Below are 19690 nucleotides of genomic sequence, written 5' to 3'. Positions count from 1 at the left end.
TTTTCACTCTTACTGCTGTAGGACCACTAGGTGGTGGGCGGCCTTTTCGTTATACGAAATATGAGTTGTTTATAGCTTCAAGTGCATTCAAGCGATAATTAAGTCAAAGTATAGTATCACAACCAACTGTAATAGAAAAATCGTGTCTTTGTTTGAATTAATATATGTATTGTTCCATTTTTCCATGCTTGTTACTGAACCTTATTTTGGAAGTTTAAACCGGAAGTGTTAGTTACCAGTTACTTTGCTGGGAGACAGCCACTTGGGTTTGATGGGCCACTGCTGAACTGTCATCATCGCTAGCTCGCATAGAAGTCGCACTCTGGTCATGTCAACCTCTCACCTTACAACACAGGACTTTTAACGAGAGCCTCTCTTCATATAGCCATATTTAGGAAGGCTAGAAATCTTGGTAGATAACAGAAGAGTGAGATGAAATGACAACGTCAACACTGCAGGTACGTTTGGTTATTGACTTGCAATCGTTCGCTTTTTACAACTGGACATAACTTGGTTTGCACCACACAGCTAGCAGGCTAGCAAAACAGCTGACGTCAAAGCCTTCTATCATTGTTGGCTATCCAGATCTTTTACCCGAGCCTACGAGCAGTGATTCCATTGTCTTGAAATCAACATTGGCACAAACGTATACCTTTAACCTCACTGTATTTACTGATTACGTCGCGTAGGAATAATAGCCTAGATTTACTTTGGTGTGAATCATGAGTTTGAGGATTGCTAACTGGAGCATGTGTGTAACGGCGGCACAGCGTTAGCTGGGCTGTGGTCCATATTCAAAGACATTAAACGTGGGTTAGATAAATCTAAAATAATTAGATCACGGATCATTCCTTTTTCTGATTGCCGATAAGCCGATTGACTTAAAAACACCATTACTTCAGTTGTATATCCAGAAAAATAATAGGATCATTCTGCATTGCTTGTTATCTTTGTGACATAGGCTTTGTTTTGGTTCAAGCAGGGTCTACATGCAGAGTATTACAAGTGACTAACGTGCTTGCACGCCCTGCTCCTATCTGAGTATTAACCCTTATCCAGTATACACCTGTCCATTGACATTACTGTTCTTAATTTATTGTAGAAAGCGATTGATCTTGTGACTAAAGCCACAGAAGAAGACAAGGCAAAAAATTATGAGGAGGCCTTACGCCTGTATCAGCATGCTGTGGAATATTTTCTACATGCCATCAAATGTGAGTACTGAAGCCTGGCAGGAAGTTGAATTACTATCTAAATTTTACACTCTTCCACTTGTGCTGATGTTGATGTTGGTGGATTTTATTTACATTGTTGCTTGGAATTTAAAACTTCTGCAGATGAGGCACACAGCGACAAAGCAAAAGAAAGCATACGAGCAAAATGCATGCAGTACCTGGACCGAGCAGAGAAACTTAAGGACTACCTGAAGAATAAAGATAAACAGGGCAAGAAACCTGTAAAGGAAGCACAGAGCAACGACAAGTGAGCTGTCATTTTCTTACTCTGTCAGTGAGGATGTTTAAGCATGTGACTGAGCAGTGGGTTTCACTGTATTTCTCTGTTTTTCCTTAATGTGTTTGTTTCCACTTTAGGAGTGATAGTGACAGTGAAGGTGAAAACCCAGAGAAGAAGAAACTACAGGAACAACTTATGGGTAAGCGGATTCAGTCATTACCTCTGAGTGCAGAATTGATAAGTTAATATTTGTTCATATCTCAGTATTTTTGTTTGATGGAAAGATGTAAATGCTTGTTAGTTTATTACAACTTCCAGTTGGATTCAGTAAATGTATTATTGCCTTTTATACATGTGTATGATTCCCATAATTTGTTTCATCGGTCTCAATTTGAAGGATATGAAGATATTGATAATGTTTTGTCTCTGGGTCCAGGTGCTATTGTAATGGAGAAGCCCAACGTAAGGTGGAACGATGTTGCAGGACTAGAGGGGGCCAAGGAGGCTCTGAAGGAAGCTGTTATCCTGCCCATCAAGTTCCCTCATCTCTTTACAGGTACTGTTGAACTTATGGGTGAAATTCTCTTAATGCCCAGTAGCTATCATACAGTGTAATTCGTTATATGTGATAATATCGTATCCAAGGCAAAGTCTCATCCATTGTTTTTATTGTGATAATTGAGCAGATTGGGCTACAGCACATTTCTGGTGAAAGACTGATATGTTACATCATATGCAAAATGTCAAAGTCTTACATTTGTTTGCTACTTTGTTGTTACTTAAATATGATAACAGATTATTTTTCTATCAGTACACAGACAGCAATTGGATAACTCGAATAACCATTTTAGAGGAAATAACAGAGGGAATCAATTCTAATCATAGGTCAGCCTCAAGTTAAAATTTTTTCTCTATCTTTACTTTCGTAACAGAGTTTGCACTGCTCCATCTTTGGTAACCTTTAACCTTTTTGCTGGCTCTGCACCAAATGTGTTTCTTTTTTCATCATTGTTCTGGATCACTTCAATGGACCATTGGATGCTACCCTAGAAATCTGTACCGTTGTGTACTCAACAGTCTTTCTGTACTTAGGCAAGCGAACTCCATGGAGAGGCATCCTGCTGTTTGGTCCTCCGGGGACGGGGAAGTCGTACCTGGCCAAGGCTGTGGCCACAGAGGCCAACAATTCCACCTTCTTCTCTGTCTCTTCCTCAGACCTCATGTCCAAGTGGCTTGGAGAGAGTGAGAAGTATGTCTCCTTCAGGAAGCTGTCTGTCAGAAATCATTATGTCGGCAGACAAGTTGGGACACCTGGTCCGTTTGTAGTACTTGCACTTTCGTGGCCTATTTTCGCTTCTGCTCAATCAGAGTTTAATGATTCACAATGTCTGCCTCTCCCTGAAAACCTAGTTTCAGTCCAAATCACCAGTACTAACAGTCATTCTCAGTGACACTTTTCACCACAGTCATCAATTTACACAAAATCTTGTTTAAATGTGCTGCTGTCCCTGGCCTCTCAGAATCATTGTCTCCTCCTCTCCACGTGCTTCTCAGGCTGGTGAAGAATCTGTTTGATCTGGCTCGCCAACACAAGCCCTCAATCATCTTCATTGATGAGGTGGACTCGCTGTGTGGCTCCAGGAATGAGAATGAGAGTGAGGCTGCCCGTCGCATAAAGACAGAGTTCCTGGTGCAGATGCAGGGTGAGCCAATGATGTGATGAGGAAAGAGCTCAATCAGACTGACATACCCTAACCCAAATACATAGTGAAGAATGTGCAATGCCACATAATCTTTTTTGTTATTTCCTGTACTAGTGATGAGCAATCTGAATATGAGAATTCCCTGTGTGGAAACTGACAGAAGTAGGAAATGCTCATGTTGACTGAGGCTCTATGGTTTTCTAGGTGTTGGAAACAACAATGATGGTATCTTGGTACTTGGAGCCACCAACATTCCCTGGGTTTTAGACGCTGCCATTCGCAGAAGGTAAGCAGTCATTACAATACTCATTGCATCCAAATCTGATAGTCTCACCCTGAATTTGTTCTACAGGTTAATTCAAATAATCCCGCTATTTTATTTCATAAGAGAATTTAACTCAGATGTATGGAGGGGACAGAATTAAATATATAAATAAATCTTTAAATAATGACTTAAATGTGTCATTAATTCATTAAAATACCAGTTCATTTAATGTACAAAATATATATAGTTATTTCACCAAAAATCTAATCGATTGCTTTGTTCAGAAGCCTGGAAGTCTTTCAAAACATTGCAGCTACACAGGATGTGCTTCAACTTTCTCTGGAGCTGCTGAAAGATATTTTAGACCTTTCAGAGTATGTGGAAGTGGGACCTGCTGCCCCAGAGCATGTAGCATGTAAAACAGAGAAAATTATTGAAATTGTCAGTATTATTTTCGCACTTTCCGACCAAGATAGTAACTGCAAATTTAGAAGAATGAGTAATGTTAGACTAGGTGTATCCGGACGAGTCCAGCAATTCATAAACTGAAAACTCATGAATTTAGTGTAAATACCTCAGACCTCTTTCTTGCACACGCTTCCTGATAGTTTTTGACACTCCGAACATTGCTGCAATTTGACAAGCTGGTTTACCAGAAAGAAGCTGGGGCTCCAAAACTGCAGTCGGTACGTTAAATGACAAAAGTCCGACAAAATTGAAGAACATCCTGCGTAGCCACAATGTTTTGAAAGACTTCCAGGCTTCCAGCCCCACCCACTGACTTTGATGAATTCATGAAGCCCTGCAACACAGGACCGTGAAATAATTAAATATATTTTTACATTAAATGAACTGGTATTTTAATGAATTAATGACACGTTTAAGTAATTATTTAAAGACTTATTTATATATTTCATTCTGTCTCTTTTGATCCTCCATACAGATGAGACATTTCAACTGTTTAATTATTATGTAACTGAGCAACTGGATCGGGTCTGTGTATCTTAAATATCCCATATAGTCTGAAGGAAGCTATCCAAGTTTGCATAAATATAAAAAGACTTTATATTGATACTCTAAACTGTGAAATGGTGCTTTGTGCTGTGCTGTCACAGCAAGAAGGTCATGGGATTGATTCCCAGGCCTGGGGCCTTTCTGTGTGGAGTTTGTGTGTTCTCACTATGCCAAAGTGGGTTTCCTCTGGGCACTCCAGTTTCCTCCCACAGATCAAAGACATTAGTGTAGGTCTGAATGTGATCGGAATGGTTGTTTCTCTGTTGGTCTCGATGTGTCAGCCCTGCGACTGGTGACCTTTCTAGCGTGAACCCCGCCCTCCCCCAATGTCAGTTGAGATAGTCTCCAGCACCCCTCATGACTTTAACAGATATGCTGTATAGGTAATGAAATGATATGAGAATAACTAAAGGGCTCAGTTCACAGAGAAATGTAAGCATTTATTCAGAAAGTGAGCCTTAAAACAAGCTGTTGAGACTTTTGGAATCATATGATGTCTCAACTATACAGACACCACTCTCAGCCATTTTCCAAGCTAGACCCACTTGCACCCACCATCCAGGATTTTATTGTTAGAAAGTCCAAATTTGGGCTATGCCTATCCTCCATATATACACATTTTTCAAAACCAAAATGATGCCTCACAACAGGAATGTTTTCCTTTGCTTTCTGGTCGGCGTTTGTATGTTCTCTCCGTGCCTGCCTGGGTTTCCTCCAGGTACTCCAGTTTCCTCCCACCATCCAAAGACATAATGTTTGGGTTAATTGGTGACTCTAAATTGTCCGTAGGTCTGAGTGTGAGTGGTTGTTTGTCTCTGTCTCTCTCTCTGTCCTGTCCGGCCCTGTGATGGTCTGGTGACCTGTCCAGAGTGTATCCTGAGCTGGGATTGGCTCCAGCACCCCTGTGACCCAGAAATGGATAAATGAAGAAGAAGATGAATTAATGAATATTTTTCTGTATCTAAATTACGCTCAACCAGGCTTTTCTGTTACAGGCGTCACTGCTTAGTGTCTGTCAGCAAGCTGTAGTTTGAGCAGCCGATGAATGTGCTATCAGATGTTACCTGTCCTGTGTCACCTGTCAGATTTGAGAAGCGTATCTACATCCCTCTGCCAGAAGAGCCAGCTCGTGCTCAGATGTTTCGTCTTCATCTGGGCAACACACCACACAGCCTGAGTGAGGGTGACCTGCGGCAGCTTGCACGCAAAACAGATGGCTACTCCGGAGCTGATATCAGCATCATTGTTAGGGATGCTCTCATGCAGCCGGTTAGGAAAGTACAGTCTGCCACACACTTCAAAAAGGTAAGCTCATGTAAAATCTTCAAATACCAAATACCATGTCTGGTTAATCTTTTTACATTTTGCATCACCTTTGTTCCTATTTTGTTTTTGCTACTCCTGCAGGTTTGTGGTCCATCCCGAAATAACAACCAGGTGATGGTTGATGACTTATTGACTCCTTGTTCCCCTGGTGACCCTGCAGCCATAGAGATGACCTGGATGGATGTGCCTAGTGATAAGCTCTTGGAGCCTATAGTCTGCATGGTGAGATACACGTTTCTGAATTCCAGCTCTGCAGCCCTTCATTTCCATTTACCCACTGCCTCCCTAACAGGTAGATACAGGAAGGGGCACCCTGCCTGTAAACCTAATGCTACAACTGAGTTTGTGTGTTTGGGGTTTTTGTATTTAAATAAGCCGATCAGACATAATGTTATCAGCACCAGCCTAATGTGGTGGTCTCCCTTGCTGCCAAAACAGCCCTGATACACAGAGGCATGGCTCCACTAGACCCCTGTAGGCCACACTGCTATTTTTTTTTTAACACACCCCTTTCAACTAATTGCCCAATAGCACAGCCTTAAGAGCGTGCATATCATGAATGCTGGGTCCTGTTGGTTTTCTGAGAATCTGCTGCACCTACTGGTAAATTGTTAACCATGTAGCAAAATACACTATTAGTAGTAGTAAAAATACACTAATAACAGTGATTAATCTGGTAAGTCACACTGAACTGCTATTATTTTTGAAGTCTCTCTCTCTCTCTCTCTGATATATATATATATATATATATAGATATCTATATCTATATATATACATCTATATATATATATATATATATATATATATATGCGGGATGTATAGCTGCATTCTTATTTCTAGAGATGAAATGTTGAAAAATATAACAGTTTACTAATCAGCTCTTGCTGCTGAAGCTAAGAGGAAACTGGTAAGGGATCCATTCTAACCTCTGAGCCTCTGAATATACAAAAACAAATGAATGGTTGAAAGAGAGAGACCTTTTTGCTTCTACCAGGTAACTTTGCTGAAGAAATTACTGGAAGTTTTGTAATTGGAAATGGTGCTTTCAAAGTAGCTTCTACAACATTGCAAATGCTAAGCTTATAATTCATGGATGATAGAGATATTTCTGATAAATATACATTTTTTTCTTTGCAGTCGGATATGCTGCGCTCTCTGTCCACCACCCGTCCTACAGTCAACACTGAAGACTTACTAAAGGTCAAGAAGTTCACAGAGGACTTTGGGATGGAGGGCTGAGACAGGAGCTCCCACCCACCTAGCTCCACCTCTTCCTGAGTCCGAAAGGGCCAAACTGCTCCCATGACCTTATCTCTTCCTCTACTGCTGTAACATCCCGTAGACCTTCATCTCTCAGCTGAGCACTTGGTTCACTGCTTCTCATGGATTTAAAAATAAATGACTGGTTGGGGAAAAAAACTGACAAGAAATCTTGTATTTCTTACCTCTCATCATCCAGTCCTGTGTTGTTGTTGTTTTTTTTTTTTTTTTTTTTTTTTTTTTTTTGTTTAATCCTTTGAGGACATTGGAGAAATGCAACAATAGAAAATTTCTGTGTGAGTTGATAGTTGGAGAAGAGAACCCATGTCTAACCCCCATATAAGACAATATTCCGTTACAAAGCTGCCGCTACAACACACTCAGTGAACTTTTTTCTGGCTTGCTTTGGGCAAAACGAAATCTACATTTAAATCCGAATGCATCAGTTTTGTCCGTCACTGAGCCAATTCTATCCCCAACGAAAGGACTGTACATTTTGTTGCTGTTGTGCACTTTGTTTTGGATCACAGTGAAAGACAGTGGTGTTTGATGATGAAACATAAGTTAGTTCATTTGCCAGGCATGCAAGTGTGTGAATGCATCTTAGTATTTTTGTTAAACTTGTGTGTCTTAATGTATATGTCTATATGTTGAGACCCCTGTTATTTTGTTATTTGATGAAGTTATATGAACTGTTGATCACTCCCCTGTCCGTCAACAGCTTTGTCTTAATCAGGCTTGTACCTCTGCGCTAGCAGCTGTTTATGCCAAGCTTTCAATTTCATTTTCATTTCCAGTATTAGGAATACATAAGATTTGCTTGACTGAGAGCCAAACATTCGATTTATTCCATCTGAAATCTTGAGAAAGATTTTGTATTAACTCAGCTGTAATTCTGTATTTAGTCACACCTCCATGTCAAACTATTCACTTTAGATCACGGGATCTTGTCATTTATTTTCATACGTCCATTCGCTATAGTCCTGACTGAACAAATTCTCTGCATCTGAAACAGAGAACAGCCAGTGAATAAACCAAGTGGCAAGGCAAATTTTTTTCCACTGGTATTTCTATTGATCTATTGATGAGGATGGTCACTGAACCCCAGTTGTTTTTTTTTTTTTTTAATGAGCTCTATATTTTATGAGTGCACTTGTTTGACTCAATGTGGGCCATATTTTGAGTTTCTTCTATTGCAGTTTGTGCTTCTGTAGTAGTCTATTTAGTAAATATTTTGTTTCCCATTTCTGTCACCATGAACATTTAGGTTTGTTTTGCTGTTTATTGTTCAACAACACTATTTAAATTAACTGTTTGCTCACACTTGACATGTAACTTGACTAATAGATGGTCTTTTTACACTTGAAGTATTTCATTCACTGAGGTGTCATGATGATGCACCAGTGAAAGTCTTGCTTTTTTTCCTTTGGGGAGGTAAATGCACCAAGTTTAACACTGAGGTGAACAATACCATGATTGCTTGTCTTAGTTCTCAAATTTGGACAGTATTAGTCCTGTTATGAACATATTGAAGAGCGTATTGTATCATAAGGAGAGCTGGGCTTGCTCTTAGTTGGGAAGTTGGATCACTTTTGAATGATATTTTATGACAAAATGCTGTTGGATGTTATTCTGTTCCAATTCTTACCTCTCACTGTCCTATCAGGACAACAGGCTTGTGTGGTGATTGAGTAATAGCACTTGTGGTAGCTTTGGAGGTGCATATTGGTTTCCTGAAAGTTCAGTTAACAGCCCTTAAAGGGGACCTAATCTCCAGCTAGCCATGTAACCAGAATAATTATTAAACCTGAATGAATAAAAACTGATGTTTAAAATGAAAAAAGGGAAAAGTTGCTCTGGTCTGACATTTATGTTACGTTTAATAGCTGATGGTTTAAACATATTTAAAACCTGTGCAGTAACATGATACATCTCCCTTATTTTCTACATTTGGAAAATACGTTTCAATACACATCTACCAATGAATTATACTAATGTGACCACTATTGAATCATGGCACATTATAGGAATTCAGTAGTCTTCATTCTTAAAATTAATATTTCATGATGGGAAATAGAAAAATCAAACTCAGGTGAAAAGAAGAGAATCACTGTCATCTTGGTACAGTGAATATGAAGTGAGTCAGCCAATCTTTACCTCAAGAAGTATCAGCTGTAGAAGGCAACAGGAAGGTGGAGTTGGATGGCTGTGCTCTGTCCAACCTGATGACCAGCCGAAGAAAAGCCAATGCAAAGGTCAATTTTAAATGCAGCTAAGAGGCTGCTTGCTCCCATTCCACATAACCACTATGGCAGTACAACGGTCTTCGGTTATTGTGCCTTGTTCAGTGTTCTCTGAATAATAAAGGCAGATTCTTTTACCTAAGTCAAAAAACTCTTGACAGTTCCTATTTGTCATTTAAGCTTTATGTTTTGATGTTAGGATAGAAATTGATCACAGGACATCATAATGCTTTTGTCACACAAGTACTTAATGCCTTTGTGTGTTTGTAAAGGTAACATCATGAACCAATGCAGGCATTGGCAGCTTGAAGCTACCACGAAATATTTATACTATATCTACAGGCAATACAGTATGGCAGATAGCTTCATCTACACTGCAGAATTTGTGGTTATATCTTTATTAAATATTCAAATTGCTTGATTTTACTTCCATGTAGCAAATCCTGTTTTGAAATAATCTGACTTGTTGTGAGCTCTGAACTAGTTTCCATTTGCTCAGAAATTCATCAAAACATCCTTAAGAGCGAATCCATGTTCCTGGTAATCCCAGAATCTAATCAGTACTACCAGTGATCACACTTTTCTCCGTTTCACATGGCTCTCTGCTGGACGAGCAATCCGTTTATTCCGATGGTGAGGAAAAGTTGGCATAAGCTCAGGTCCACAGGCTGCACAGAGGAGTGGAGAAGCACAATTAATGAGCAACAATAGGAGTTGGAGCTGACAATTGACATGCGCCCAAAACCTTTTTACTCACGTAGAGGTTTCTCTTTGAAGTAGGAACTCTCCAAACAATCTTTGGCAGTAGCTCTGGATCGGGGAAAAAAAAATTGTTATTGGTATGTTAACTAGCCAGCTGTGGACAATGGCAGTGAAACAATAATGGCAGCATCGTGTTTAAGGCTCATTTAGTCTAAAGGTAGATGTCCACTTGTTCTTCTGACTCAGAGCAGGTTCTATATCAATATTGTGAAAGCACCAGTGCACGCCGTCCATAGAGAAATGCAGATAGTCTGTATTCAGAAACCAGCCACGAACTTTTTGATGTCACAACAAGACAGCCACTGCCCTCAGCCATGGGCATGCCCCAAGCTCAGATCCATCTGGACCCACCATTCAACTTTGCAGAAATAGGCTTCATCAACACTCGTCTGTTTTCCCTCAACACTTTACTTATAAGAGTGAGTTGATGACAAACACATTATCAGACCAGAGGCTGAAATAATCTTAATTCCAATCATGCAGTTACAAATGCACCATTGTCTGCTACAGCCAGAAAAATCTGTGCTAAAGATAGAAATATAATAAACATTCAATTCAGCCTAAGATCATTGAATATGAGCAGGAGAACGGAGAGGAAAATATTTATTTAAAGACATTATTTCTCTATAGTTTCTGTTTACTTTGCGCATATTTCATGAAATTTTCAAACAAAATATTTTTCTGTTTAAGTCTGGGACCACTCAAATAACTTATATTTGAGTGGTCAAATACTTATATTTACTCATTTCCTCACTCATTCATGTACTCAAAAAGTGATGATACGGTGAGTTAAATTCAGGGTTCAGTATCCTGCCTAAGGACACTTAAAATTGATGACTGAAGGAGCCTGGAATCTAACCACAGGCCTTCTATTAGGGAAAACCCACTGTACTGAATAAACTTGTTTACACCATTGATCAAGGGCAGCAGTCCGCCTTTTTCTGACATCTTTCAGAATAAACTCTCGTTATTTCAAACTCCCCTAAACGCAGTTGATTACTGTTATTTTACAGCAAAACTGAAGCAGCTAAATGAAATTAAGCCATCATCAGCAGCATTGGGCATTACCGGCGCTGTGGGTTGTACATGAAGAGAAGGTTAAGCAGTCTGTGTCCAGCATCAGACAACCATGTGAATTTATTTTTCAGGTTGTTGTACGGCTGCTTCCTTATGCTGTACTGACCAATGAGGGGCAGCTGAGAGAAACCCTGAGGGACAGACACATTCTGTTTAGCATATTCCTTTACCATCACAGACTGAGTTAATGCTGAAGATGTATTCAGAGTAGCAGTCTCACAGGCCAGATGTTTTCATTGGGTGTTCCCAGCAGCTGGATGATGAGGTCGACCTGCTGGATCTCAGAAGTTCCAGGCAGCAAAGGTTTGTGAGCCAATAGCTCAGCAAGGATACAGCCAACTGCCCTAAAAAAGCAATGCTTTATCTAGCAGTCTTTTCTTCTGAATAAGTGGGAATAGAGAAAAAACATCTGGTTAATGTGTGCGGGTAGAGACATACCACATGTCCAGAGCTGTAGTTTGGGTCTTGGTCCCTAGGAGGAGCTCTGGACTTCTGTACCTGCAAGCAGATGACAGGAGGAAGGAGAACAAATTGCGTCAAATTCCCAGTCGCTCTGAGATAACAGAGCTAATAACATAAGATTACTGGGAGGGATTAAAAGGACGTGTTTCAACTGAGGCTGCACAAGCACAATGTAGCCAAGAGTTCTCCCCAAAGGATGCCTCTTACGCTCAAACACAATAAGGAAAATGGGACATTTTTGCTAAATGGGTCTGAGAGCCCCATGAAAAACTCACCACAGTGTAACTACTCTGGGGGTCATGGGTTGCTGGGGGATACCATACATCCTGGCTAACCCAAAATCCGCTGTGCCCAAGGGGAATCAAAGGGACAAAAAAAAGCACATCAATAAAATAGTGCGACTTCTAATATTGTATGCACAATATGAGACAATTGACTGGATAACTGACCTTGTTATTACAAATTTGGAAAAATAATCTAAAACCAAGGTCAGGTTTTCAGCTCTCTGCCTTGGTCACATGATTGATTCAGTTTGCTCATTTCACTCAGTTTCGTCCTCCAGAGTGTGGTCAATTGAATTTAAGATTCAGTTTAAGAAGAGACAGACAGCTATAGCTAGATGGATGCTTGTGAGTCATTGATAACCTTATTTGGTGCCTTTCTCCTGATCTGAGCTTCAACAAAATCCTGCATCTGATTTTTGCTAGCAGCTCCTTCTATTTCATGGCCTGATTTTTTCCCTAACGTGCATTTTCAGCTCATGCATATGTGTATATGTATATGGCCGTCCTGTCCACTGCATCATGTTGAGTTAACAGAATTTACCACTTAGACCACAACACCCTGAAAATGTCAAAGATGATCAAGAGAAATAGAGGAAATGCATTATGCAATTGCAGTGACTGCAGAGGTGATTATGGTAATAGTGATGACTCACCAATCTTTACGCAGCCTTTGTCTGTCATCAGAAGATTAGACACCTTCAGGTCCCTGATAACAAGATTGAAGAGGATAATGAAACAGCTACCAGAAGATACAAAGCTTTCAAACCCCTTTTCTTATGAGACCCAAGTCTAAAACTGTTTACCTAACACCTTCTCAGTTATAGCTTCAATTCAGCGTTTTTAAGATCCAATATTTTTGAAAGGCAGCACATAGCAGTTAGTGCTGTTGCCCTGCAATAACAAGGCCATGGGTTTGATTCCCAAGTTTGCATGTGTGAGTTTCCTCCCACCATCCAAAGACATCATGTTTAGGTTAATTAGTGACTTTAAATTGTCTGTAGGTCTGAGTATGAGTGTGAGTGGTTGTTCATCTCTGTATGTTGGCCCTTCAATGGACTGGAACCTGTCCAGGGTGTAAACCCCCTCGCCCAGTGTGAGCTGGGATTGGCTCCAGCACCCCCATGATCCAGAAACGGATAAGCAGTAGAAGAAGAAATGTGAGTGTTTGTCTTTCTTTATGAGTTGGACCTGTGCTGGACTGGCAACCTGTCCAGGGACAACCCTGACCTCGACCAGTGTGAGACCCCCTCAAGACCCGGAAATGTGTAAACTGTATAAAATGAATGAATATTTTATAAAGTGCGAACTCAAAGTCTTTGATTTTAAAGCAGGTTTAGGTTCTATATTAATACTAAGAAATTATAAAAGTGCTCAGTCCTCAGAAATTAGCACAGTCTGTATTCAAAAACCAAACTTCAGAAAAGCCTTTAGCCTTTCTCAAACTTTGTGATATCACCACAAAGCAGTCATTGCTCACAGCTAGAAGCATAACCACCTCCTTATTATTATGTTGATCCCCCGTTTGCTGCCAAACAGCCCTGATTTGTCAAATCAATCCAGAGCCCTGAAGGTGTGCTGGGATATCTGTGGTTTCTACCACATGTCAGCAGCAGATCCTTTAAATCCTGTAAATTGTGAGGTGGAGCCTCCAATGATCAGACTTGTTTGTCTAGCACATCCCACAGATGCTTCAATGGATTGAGAGCTGAGAAATTTGGAGGTCAGTGCTTAGGTAGGTGGTACCCGTCAGTGTAACATCCACATGGATGGCAGGTCCCAAGGTTTATAAGCAGAACATTCCCCAAAACATCATACTTCCTCAGCCAGCTTGCCTTCTTCCCACAGTGCATCCTGGTGCCATGAAGCACTCTTACCCAACCATCCACATGATATAAAATAAAACTTGATTTATCAGACCAGGCCAGCTTCTTCCATTCCTCCATGTTCCAGTTCTGACACTCACACAGCCATTGTTGACACATTGGCAGGGCACAGGAGTCAGCATGGGCACCCTGACTGGCCTACAACTATGCATCCCCATACGCAAACTGTGTATTCTGACACATTTTTATCAGAATTGCCATTCATTTCTTCGGCAATTTAAGCAATAGTAGCTTGTCTGTTGGATCGAACAACATGGGCCAGCCTTTGTTCACCATGTGCATCAATGAGCCTTGGCCTCCCATGACCTTGTCACTGGTTACCCATCTTCCTTGGACCACTTTTGATAGATACTGACCACTGTAGACTAGGAACACCCCACAAGAGCAGCAGTTGTGGAGATGCTCTGACCCAGTGTTCTAGCCATCATGAAGGTAAATGTGAGTCAGCTTGGTTCCAGCCACGCAGAGACACTATATTCACATAATATTTATGCTGCATGAGCAGCTGAGCAACCTTTTTAAGACAGGAATAAATATGACTGAAACATAATGAAGGAAAAAATTCAAAAGAATCCTGATCTCAAAGTTTTTCATATTGTTGGGTTTCTAATAGAAGTCTTGCACTGACCTGTGTATAATAAAGTTGTGGTGAAGGTACTCCAAGCCTCTGAGCAACTGAAGCACAATACATTTAACCTGAATAACAGAAGAAACATACATATAGCAGAGAATACAAACCAACCAAAAAATAATTAGCAATGCGGTGGAAATATACAGTTTGCTGAACAGATGATGTACTCTCAATGTACTTCAATTTAAGTACTTTCCTGTCACCTACCTGAGCCTCAGAGAATGGCGTCTGCATGTTTTCTAATAGACTGGCAAGGTCCTGCTCACAGTAACTCATAACCAGAAACAGGCTAAAAGAGAAATTTTCACACATTTCAGTGTCAAGTTAGCACAGTTAGCAGTAACTAAGTTACAGAGATAAACTAGAGCCACATTGACTATAATTACATATTCATTAAATGTAAGGCAAGAGGTCTTCGGTTTGTGTATGTGTATATTACCTCTCCAGCTGGCTGCCAACAACAACTTCCTTTAGCTCTACAATGTTGGGATGCCTCAGCCTCAGCAGCAGGGTGATCTCTCTCAGGCTACTGATGGGGATTCCTGCAGAACAGAAAAGGGGATGTCAGGAGATTTATTCATCTTCTACAGCTTATCCCTTTCCAGGTTGCAGAGGTTAGGAGATTCAATAACTGTTATATATCACAATAGCAATAATTTGCTCAGAAAACCAGGAAAACTGTTTGAGGATTTGAGGGATGATGAGGATGAGGAGTAAGGGTACTTATATCCGATAATGTATATTTTACTATATTACTACTGCAGAAGTATCAAAGTGATCAGTCCATGAAGAAACACACATAGCCCACGTTCAGAAAAACAGTGCCAGAAAAGTAGCTCACCAGGTTTTCCTACTGGTGCGCCAGAGAAAAGTCTGATAGGGAAGATGTAAAACTACACTGAGATGTTGGTTCTTAAAATGACTAATATATATTCTTATGGATATCAACACTTGCATGTAGGACTGGTGACGTGTAAAATGCAGCATGTGTATCTGTTGGTACAAGTTTTTATTTTTTTTTCCTTCTTTCATTTATTTGTATTTCTTCTGTTTAGTGCTGTTGTATAGGGCCGAAGGGTAAATAACATGGATAATTTGGATGATAACGCACATCCAAGTGAACAGTTTTTTGCAAATTCTCTATGATATTGGTGGTGAACAGGATAGTAAGTAGGGGTGAGCCGGATTCTCGGCTGAAACGAGTATCCGGTACAACAGCAATTTCGACGAGTACGAGTACCATATGAGTAGTAATGAATAATGAATAAAGATCCTGAAGGAAAATCCTCCTCAGGACGTCCTGTGATAGGACAGAGCGCAACGCATCATACTCCGAAAGCCACGCCCACCGGAGGGGAAACAATCGGCGGCGCAACTTAAAATACACTGTCCAGTAGTTAGCTTAAAACATTATTTCAGCATGTCAGATAATTATTTTAACACACTAGCTGTACCGGAGAAAAAACTATGAAAAGCTCACATATGTGGGTCTTTCACATTGTCCCTTCATTTTCATGGAGGAATGATCCCACTGAATGGTTGGAGGTGACATGCATCGATATTTACAACGACACGATCGAGTCCCCCGGTAAGATCTTCATTTAACCTAATAGCGATAAAAAGTTATGTTACATTCACACTACTACATCATCATTTTAAAATAGCTTTTTACATGTTTCAAAGCTGCCTCATTTCATTGAGTTATGGGGTAAAAACATGATTCGTAACAGAAGCGGTGCTTATGTGACAGACAGGGCTTCATGCAGCCGGCATCGCGTTTCTCATTCTCACAGTTTCTTTACCTGGTCAGGTTTTTTTCCGGTCGGCTCGCTCTTCTCACCTTTGTATAATAAAAATTATGCTGTACCTAAAAATATATTGAGGCTTACAATAACTATAGAAATTCCTGACCAACCCACATCAATTTCAGGCTTAGAAATACAACTTTCCTATAGCTACGCCCGCTTCTGGTTTAAGAAGCCCCTGCCCCTATCGAGTACGACTACTGATACAGTTACTGATAGTGGTGTACTCGCTCATCCCTAGTATTAGGTTCTATGTTTTAGATGATACTGTAATAGTTTCTGCACTGACAAAAGACGAATCACCGTTATGTATGAAAGAGCTATGACAATCCTAATGAGCATTCAAGTGGACAGATTATGATAGTGATAAATGTATTGATGTTGCAGACAGGATTACTTATTTTAAGGATGGTGGTTTCTTATACATGGATATATATATAGAGTTAAAGAAGTGGACTTACCATCTTTCTCTTTGTCCATTCGGACCTTCTTCAATGCTACAATTTCATCTGATTTGGTGTCACGGGCTCTGTCTATGGTAAGAAAAGGAAACAGTATATATATTGAAAATTTTATTGGATTTCCAAATAAAGCCTCTCTACAGCCCCCAACATGAATGAATAACTTACACACAATGCCATAAGTTCCTTCCCCAATTCGATTCAGTTTCTCAAACTCTCTGACACTTCTGCAACTCCCAAACTGAAAGAGAATTAAAAGGTTTCTGTTTTGCGGTAATAACGATGCTTAAGGGATAAACCATGAAGTACAACCACAACCACAAATGTATTTCACTAACAGATATAATAGATAATTATTCCGAGTGACCTACGTGGAAATTAATGAACAACGAGATATCAGTAAAGGAATCATACAGTGCCTAAAAGGTCCCAGTGAGCCATTAAGAAATGGCTTGGAGGGAATTTACCATTACCTGCGAGGAAAAAACCACTTGGAGCCAATTCCCATTGGCACCGAAGATTCACCAAAGTATCACTTCATGACGCGTAAAGTGAGGCACTATAATGTGCAGGCTTACGTGTTGTTGGAAGCCAGTAATGAGATTGACCGCTGTGGGCGACGTTGGCAGCATCAGTGAGGTTTACAGAGCTTTATTTTACCTTTACAGGCTAAGGACTCGCATAACAAAGGCGCCTCGCTATTCCAGAATGTGCACACCAAGGCACAGCAAGCGTGTTGCTATATCAGACCGATTCTCTCCGGAATCCAATCCAACAGTTATAGTATAAAATATCCTGCTTATCAAGGAACGCTGATGCCGACATTTCGTTGACTTAAAGACAGCTAGCTAAAATCCTTCCGCTATTTAATCTCGCCTGTATCACCGATATGTCAGATTGCTGGACATCTAGATTTCCAAAAGTGTTGACTGATGATCTGTCAGGGATTTCTTCCCTTTCTTTTCCCACACGGCAGATACAAACCTTACCCTGTCATTTTGAGACACAATGAATGTCTTATTGTTCTTGATGGATTTCAGGTTTATGAAGTCCAATTCGTCCTCTAATACCGTGTCCATTCTTTGCCGAAAAATTATTGCTGTCAAGACAAGTGCGTCGTCTTGTTTAGCGTTAACTCGATGCTGATGGCCGTCGCCATAGTGTGTTAGTTTTCTTCTTCTTCGACCTATTATTGCGTTACACGGCTGCAATGCATCAACTTCCCGACTCACTACCGCCCCCTCTGGTATGGAATGTGTATCACACAAACGACTTTATCTGTCTTAACTTCCACACCCACAACTAATTACCACAACTAAATGTTTAATTTGAATTCTCACTCTTATGCCAAATCCCAAACCCCCAAACAGTCTGACAGTGCAGTCTTCATTATGTAACATAATTTATACACTGTGTCTTTCCCACACTGAAACACACACACACACACACACACATACACATCCTCAATAAAACTTAATCCTATATGCTACAATCCAGCCCTACATTAAACACAATTGCTATAAATCTATTCTCCAGACTGAAGAACTTCATATGGAACCATGCAATCAATTAATAATCAACAATTATTTGTCTATAGGTCCATATCCAAGAGGAATGACATTCCTAAACCTGAAAAACCGAGGTAGAATTTTTTTTATACCCTTTAATTGAACACCTCAACAATTTAGAATTGCATGTGCTAAGCTTTGGTCTGCTGACATCTTCCACTGCTGTATTGAGTGGCTTAATCTGATTTTACCCAACTTTGATTGATTAATTTACCTTACATATCAGGACACTTTCAGTCACTATTTGGCCACTAGTTTCTTCCCCACTACAAAGGGTGTGGAAGATGGCCTCCGCTCTTTGGTGACATCAGCTATAGTCGTGGTGGTTGGTGTAGCATGAATGTCCTCTTGTGATGGAGCTGTGATGAGGATGGCAGGTGGACATGGAGAGGACTCAGATGACTCTGTTTGCCTGCTTAACTGTGATGAAGGAGGACTCTCTGTAACTGACAGCAAAAACTATCAGGCATGTACTGGCTCCCACTAAATATCAGACTGATATAAACTAAAATAGATGTGTGTGCTTGAGTAGGTGTTGACAGCATGTGCTATGAAGACAAACCACACCTTTTAAATTGGATTGTGTCTGTAGTATTAGGACAGTGTCTGTATCATATTAGCACTTCATTGAGAAACTAATAATTATCTTTTAACAATGATCAACAATGTACATATTCAACTGCTTTAGTTAAAATTTTTCCACCGATGAACAAAAAACTATTTTGTAAATAACAAAAGTGAGACATTTTACGAAGTGTACATGCTAACATTATTATAAGAAGGGCTTTGAGAACTGAACATTGTGTAAGTGCTTTTGTTGGCAAGATTTACATTAACAGCATGGACTGTCCAATAATAACCCATTGCACATAACTTCTGGTAACAGATAGTTAAATGATCTCTGAATGTGATCATGATTGTTTTTCCTCATTAGAATTACTATCATGCTTGTCAACCTGGAAAGGAATAGCTAATGTTTTGTAAATGACAGTTTTATTCTATGGCCGATAGCAAGTATAAGTAAAGTATAAAATGTATCAAGTTGCTGAGTCCTTACACAATAACCTAACAGTTTTACCAATTATTTGATAATGTCACTAGTTACTGTTCTCATTTAGTGTCTGACTGAAAAAAATTCTACAATTTAGGTAGTTCATCCTACCTGAATTTTCCTTCTGGCTTGCTCCAGACCCCATTAGGCATCAGTGCTACACATTCATGTGACACATCTCCACACAAATAGTGTTTACATTTTAGTCAGTCTGAGCTATTACATGTGTAGCATGTGCATTTTAGAGCTACTGATTTTGCCAGCCTTCATCTCCCTGTCTTTGGCACTCCCTCTGCTTCCGTCACTTGCTCTGTCTGGCTGAGGCCACTAATCCTGTGCATTTGCTCAGAGCAGTCGTAAGAGATGTGGGATTTAAAGGGGAAAGAAGGATAACTAGCTGCAGCTCTTGCTTTATTATAGAAAAGCAACATCTATTGTAT

At 40.1% G+C, this 19690-nt stretch overlaps 2 protein-coding genes across 2 annotated transcripts; one reads left to right on the top strand and one right to left on the bottom strand.

Annotated features, from left to right (window-relative positions):
• Nucleotides 1–261: 261 nt before the first annotated feature.
• On the top strand, nucleotides 262–8864 carry vps4a (vacuolar protein sorting 4 homolog A). The gene is made up of 11 exons (XM_029522013.1): nucleotides 262–458; nucleotides 1103–1214; nucleotides 1338–1482; nucleotides 1593–1654; nucleotides 1892–2011; nucleotides 2548–2704; nucleotides 3010–3158; nucleotides 3363–3444; nucleotides 5523–5742; nucleotides 5845–5985; nucleotides 6901–8864. Exons 1-11 carry the CDS (start codon nucleotides 438–440, stop codon nucleotides 7000–7002), a joined length of 1311 nt encoding a protein of 436 aa, XP_029377873.1. The 5' UTR covers nucleotides 262–437; the 3' UTR covers nucleotides 7003–8864.
• cdk10 (cyclin dependent kinase 10) lies at nucleotides 7239–17792 on the bottom strand. Its single transcript, XM_029522014.1, has 13 exons — nucleotides 17621–17792; nucleotides 16800–16872; nucleotides 16632–16703; nucleotides 14805–14907; nucleotides 14573–14654; nucleotides 14363–14430; nucleotides 12505–12557; nucleotides 11843–11912; nucleotides 11544–11603; nucleotides 11326–11449; nucleotides 11097–11236; nucleotides 10024–10076; nucleotides 7239–9934 (listed from the first exon to the last, which is right to left on the bottom strand). Exons 1-13 carry the CDS (start codon nucleotides 17708–17710, stop codon nucleotides 9840–9842), a joined length of 1083 nt encoding a protein of 360 aa, XP_029377874.1. The 5' UTR covers nucleotides 17711–17792; the 3' UTR covers nucleotides 7239–9839.
• Between the last annotated feature and the right edge of the window lie 1898 nt (nucleotides 17793–19690).

Source organism: Echeneis naucrates, chromosome 16 (assembly GCF_900963305.1).
Source record: "Echeneis naucrates chromosome 16, fEcheNa1.1, whole genome shotgun sequence".
In the NCBI taxonomy this organism is placed as follows: domain Eukaryota; kingdom Metazoa; phylum Chordata; class Actinopteri; order Carangiformes; family Echeneidae; genus Echeneis; species Echeneis naucrates.
Note: the sequence above shows the minus strand (reverse complement) of the source record. Positions and strands in the feature narration are given on the sequence as shown.

Excerpts from the sequence above, each read along its gene's own strand:
- cdk10 (XM_029522014.1), bottom strand. The coding sequence starts at position 17,710 with ATGGACACGGTATTAGAGGACGAATTGGACTTCATAAACCTGAAATCC. Across the intron at positions 16,704-16,799 it reads AGGAACTTATGGCATTGTGT|ACAGAGCCCGTGACACCAAA; the intron begins GTAAGTTATTCA and ends TTCTTACCATAG. Across the intron at positions 14,908-16,631 it reads AATGGACAAAGAGAAAGATG|GAATCCCCATCAGTAGCCTG; the intron begins GTAAGTCCACTT and ends TCTGTTCTGCAG.
- vps4a (XM_029522013.1), top strand. The coding sequence starts at position 438 with ATGACAACGTCAACACTGCAG. Across the intron at positions 3,159-3,362 it reads GTTCCTGGTGCAGATGCAGG|GTGTTGGAAACAACAATGAT; the intron begins GTGAGCCAATGA and ends ATGGTTTTCTAG. Across the intron at positions 3,445-5,522 it reads GACGCTGCCATTCGCAGAAG|ATTTGAGAAGCGTATCTACA; the intron begins GTAAGCAGTCAT and ends GTCACCTGTCAG.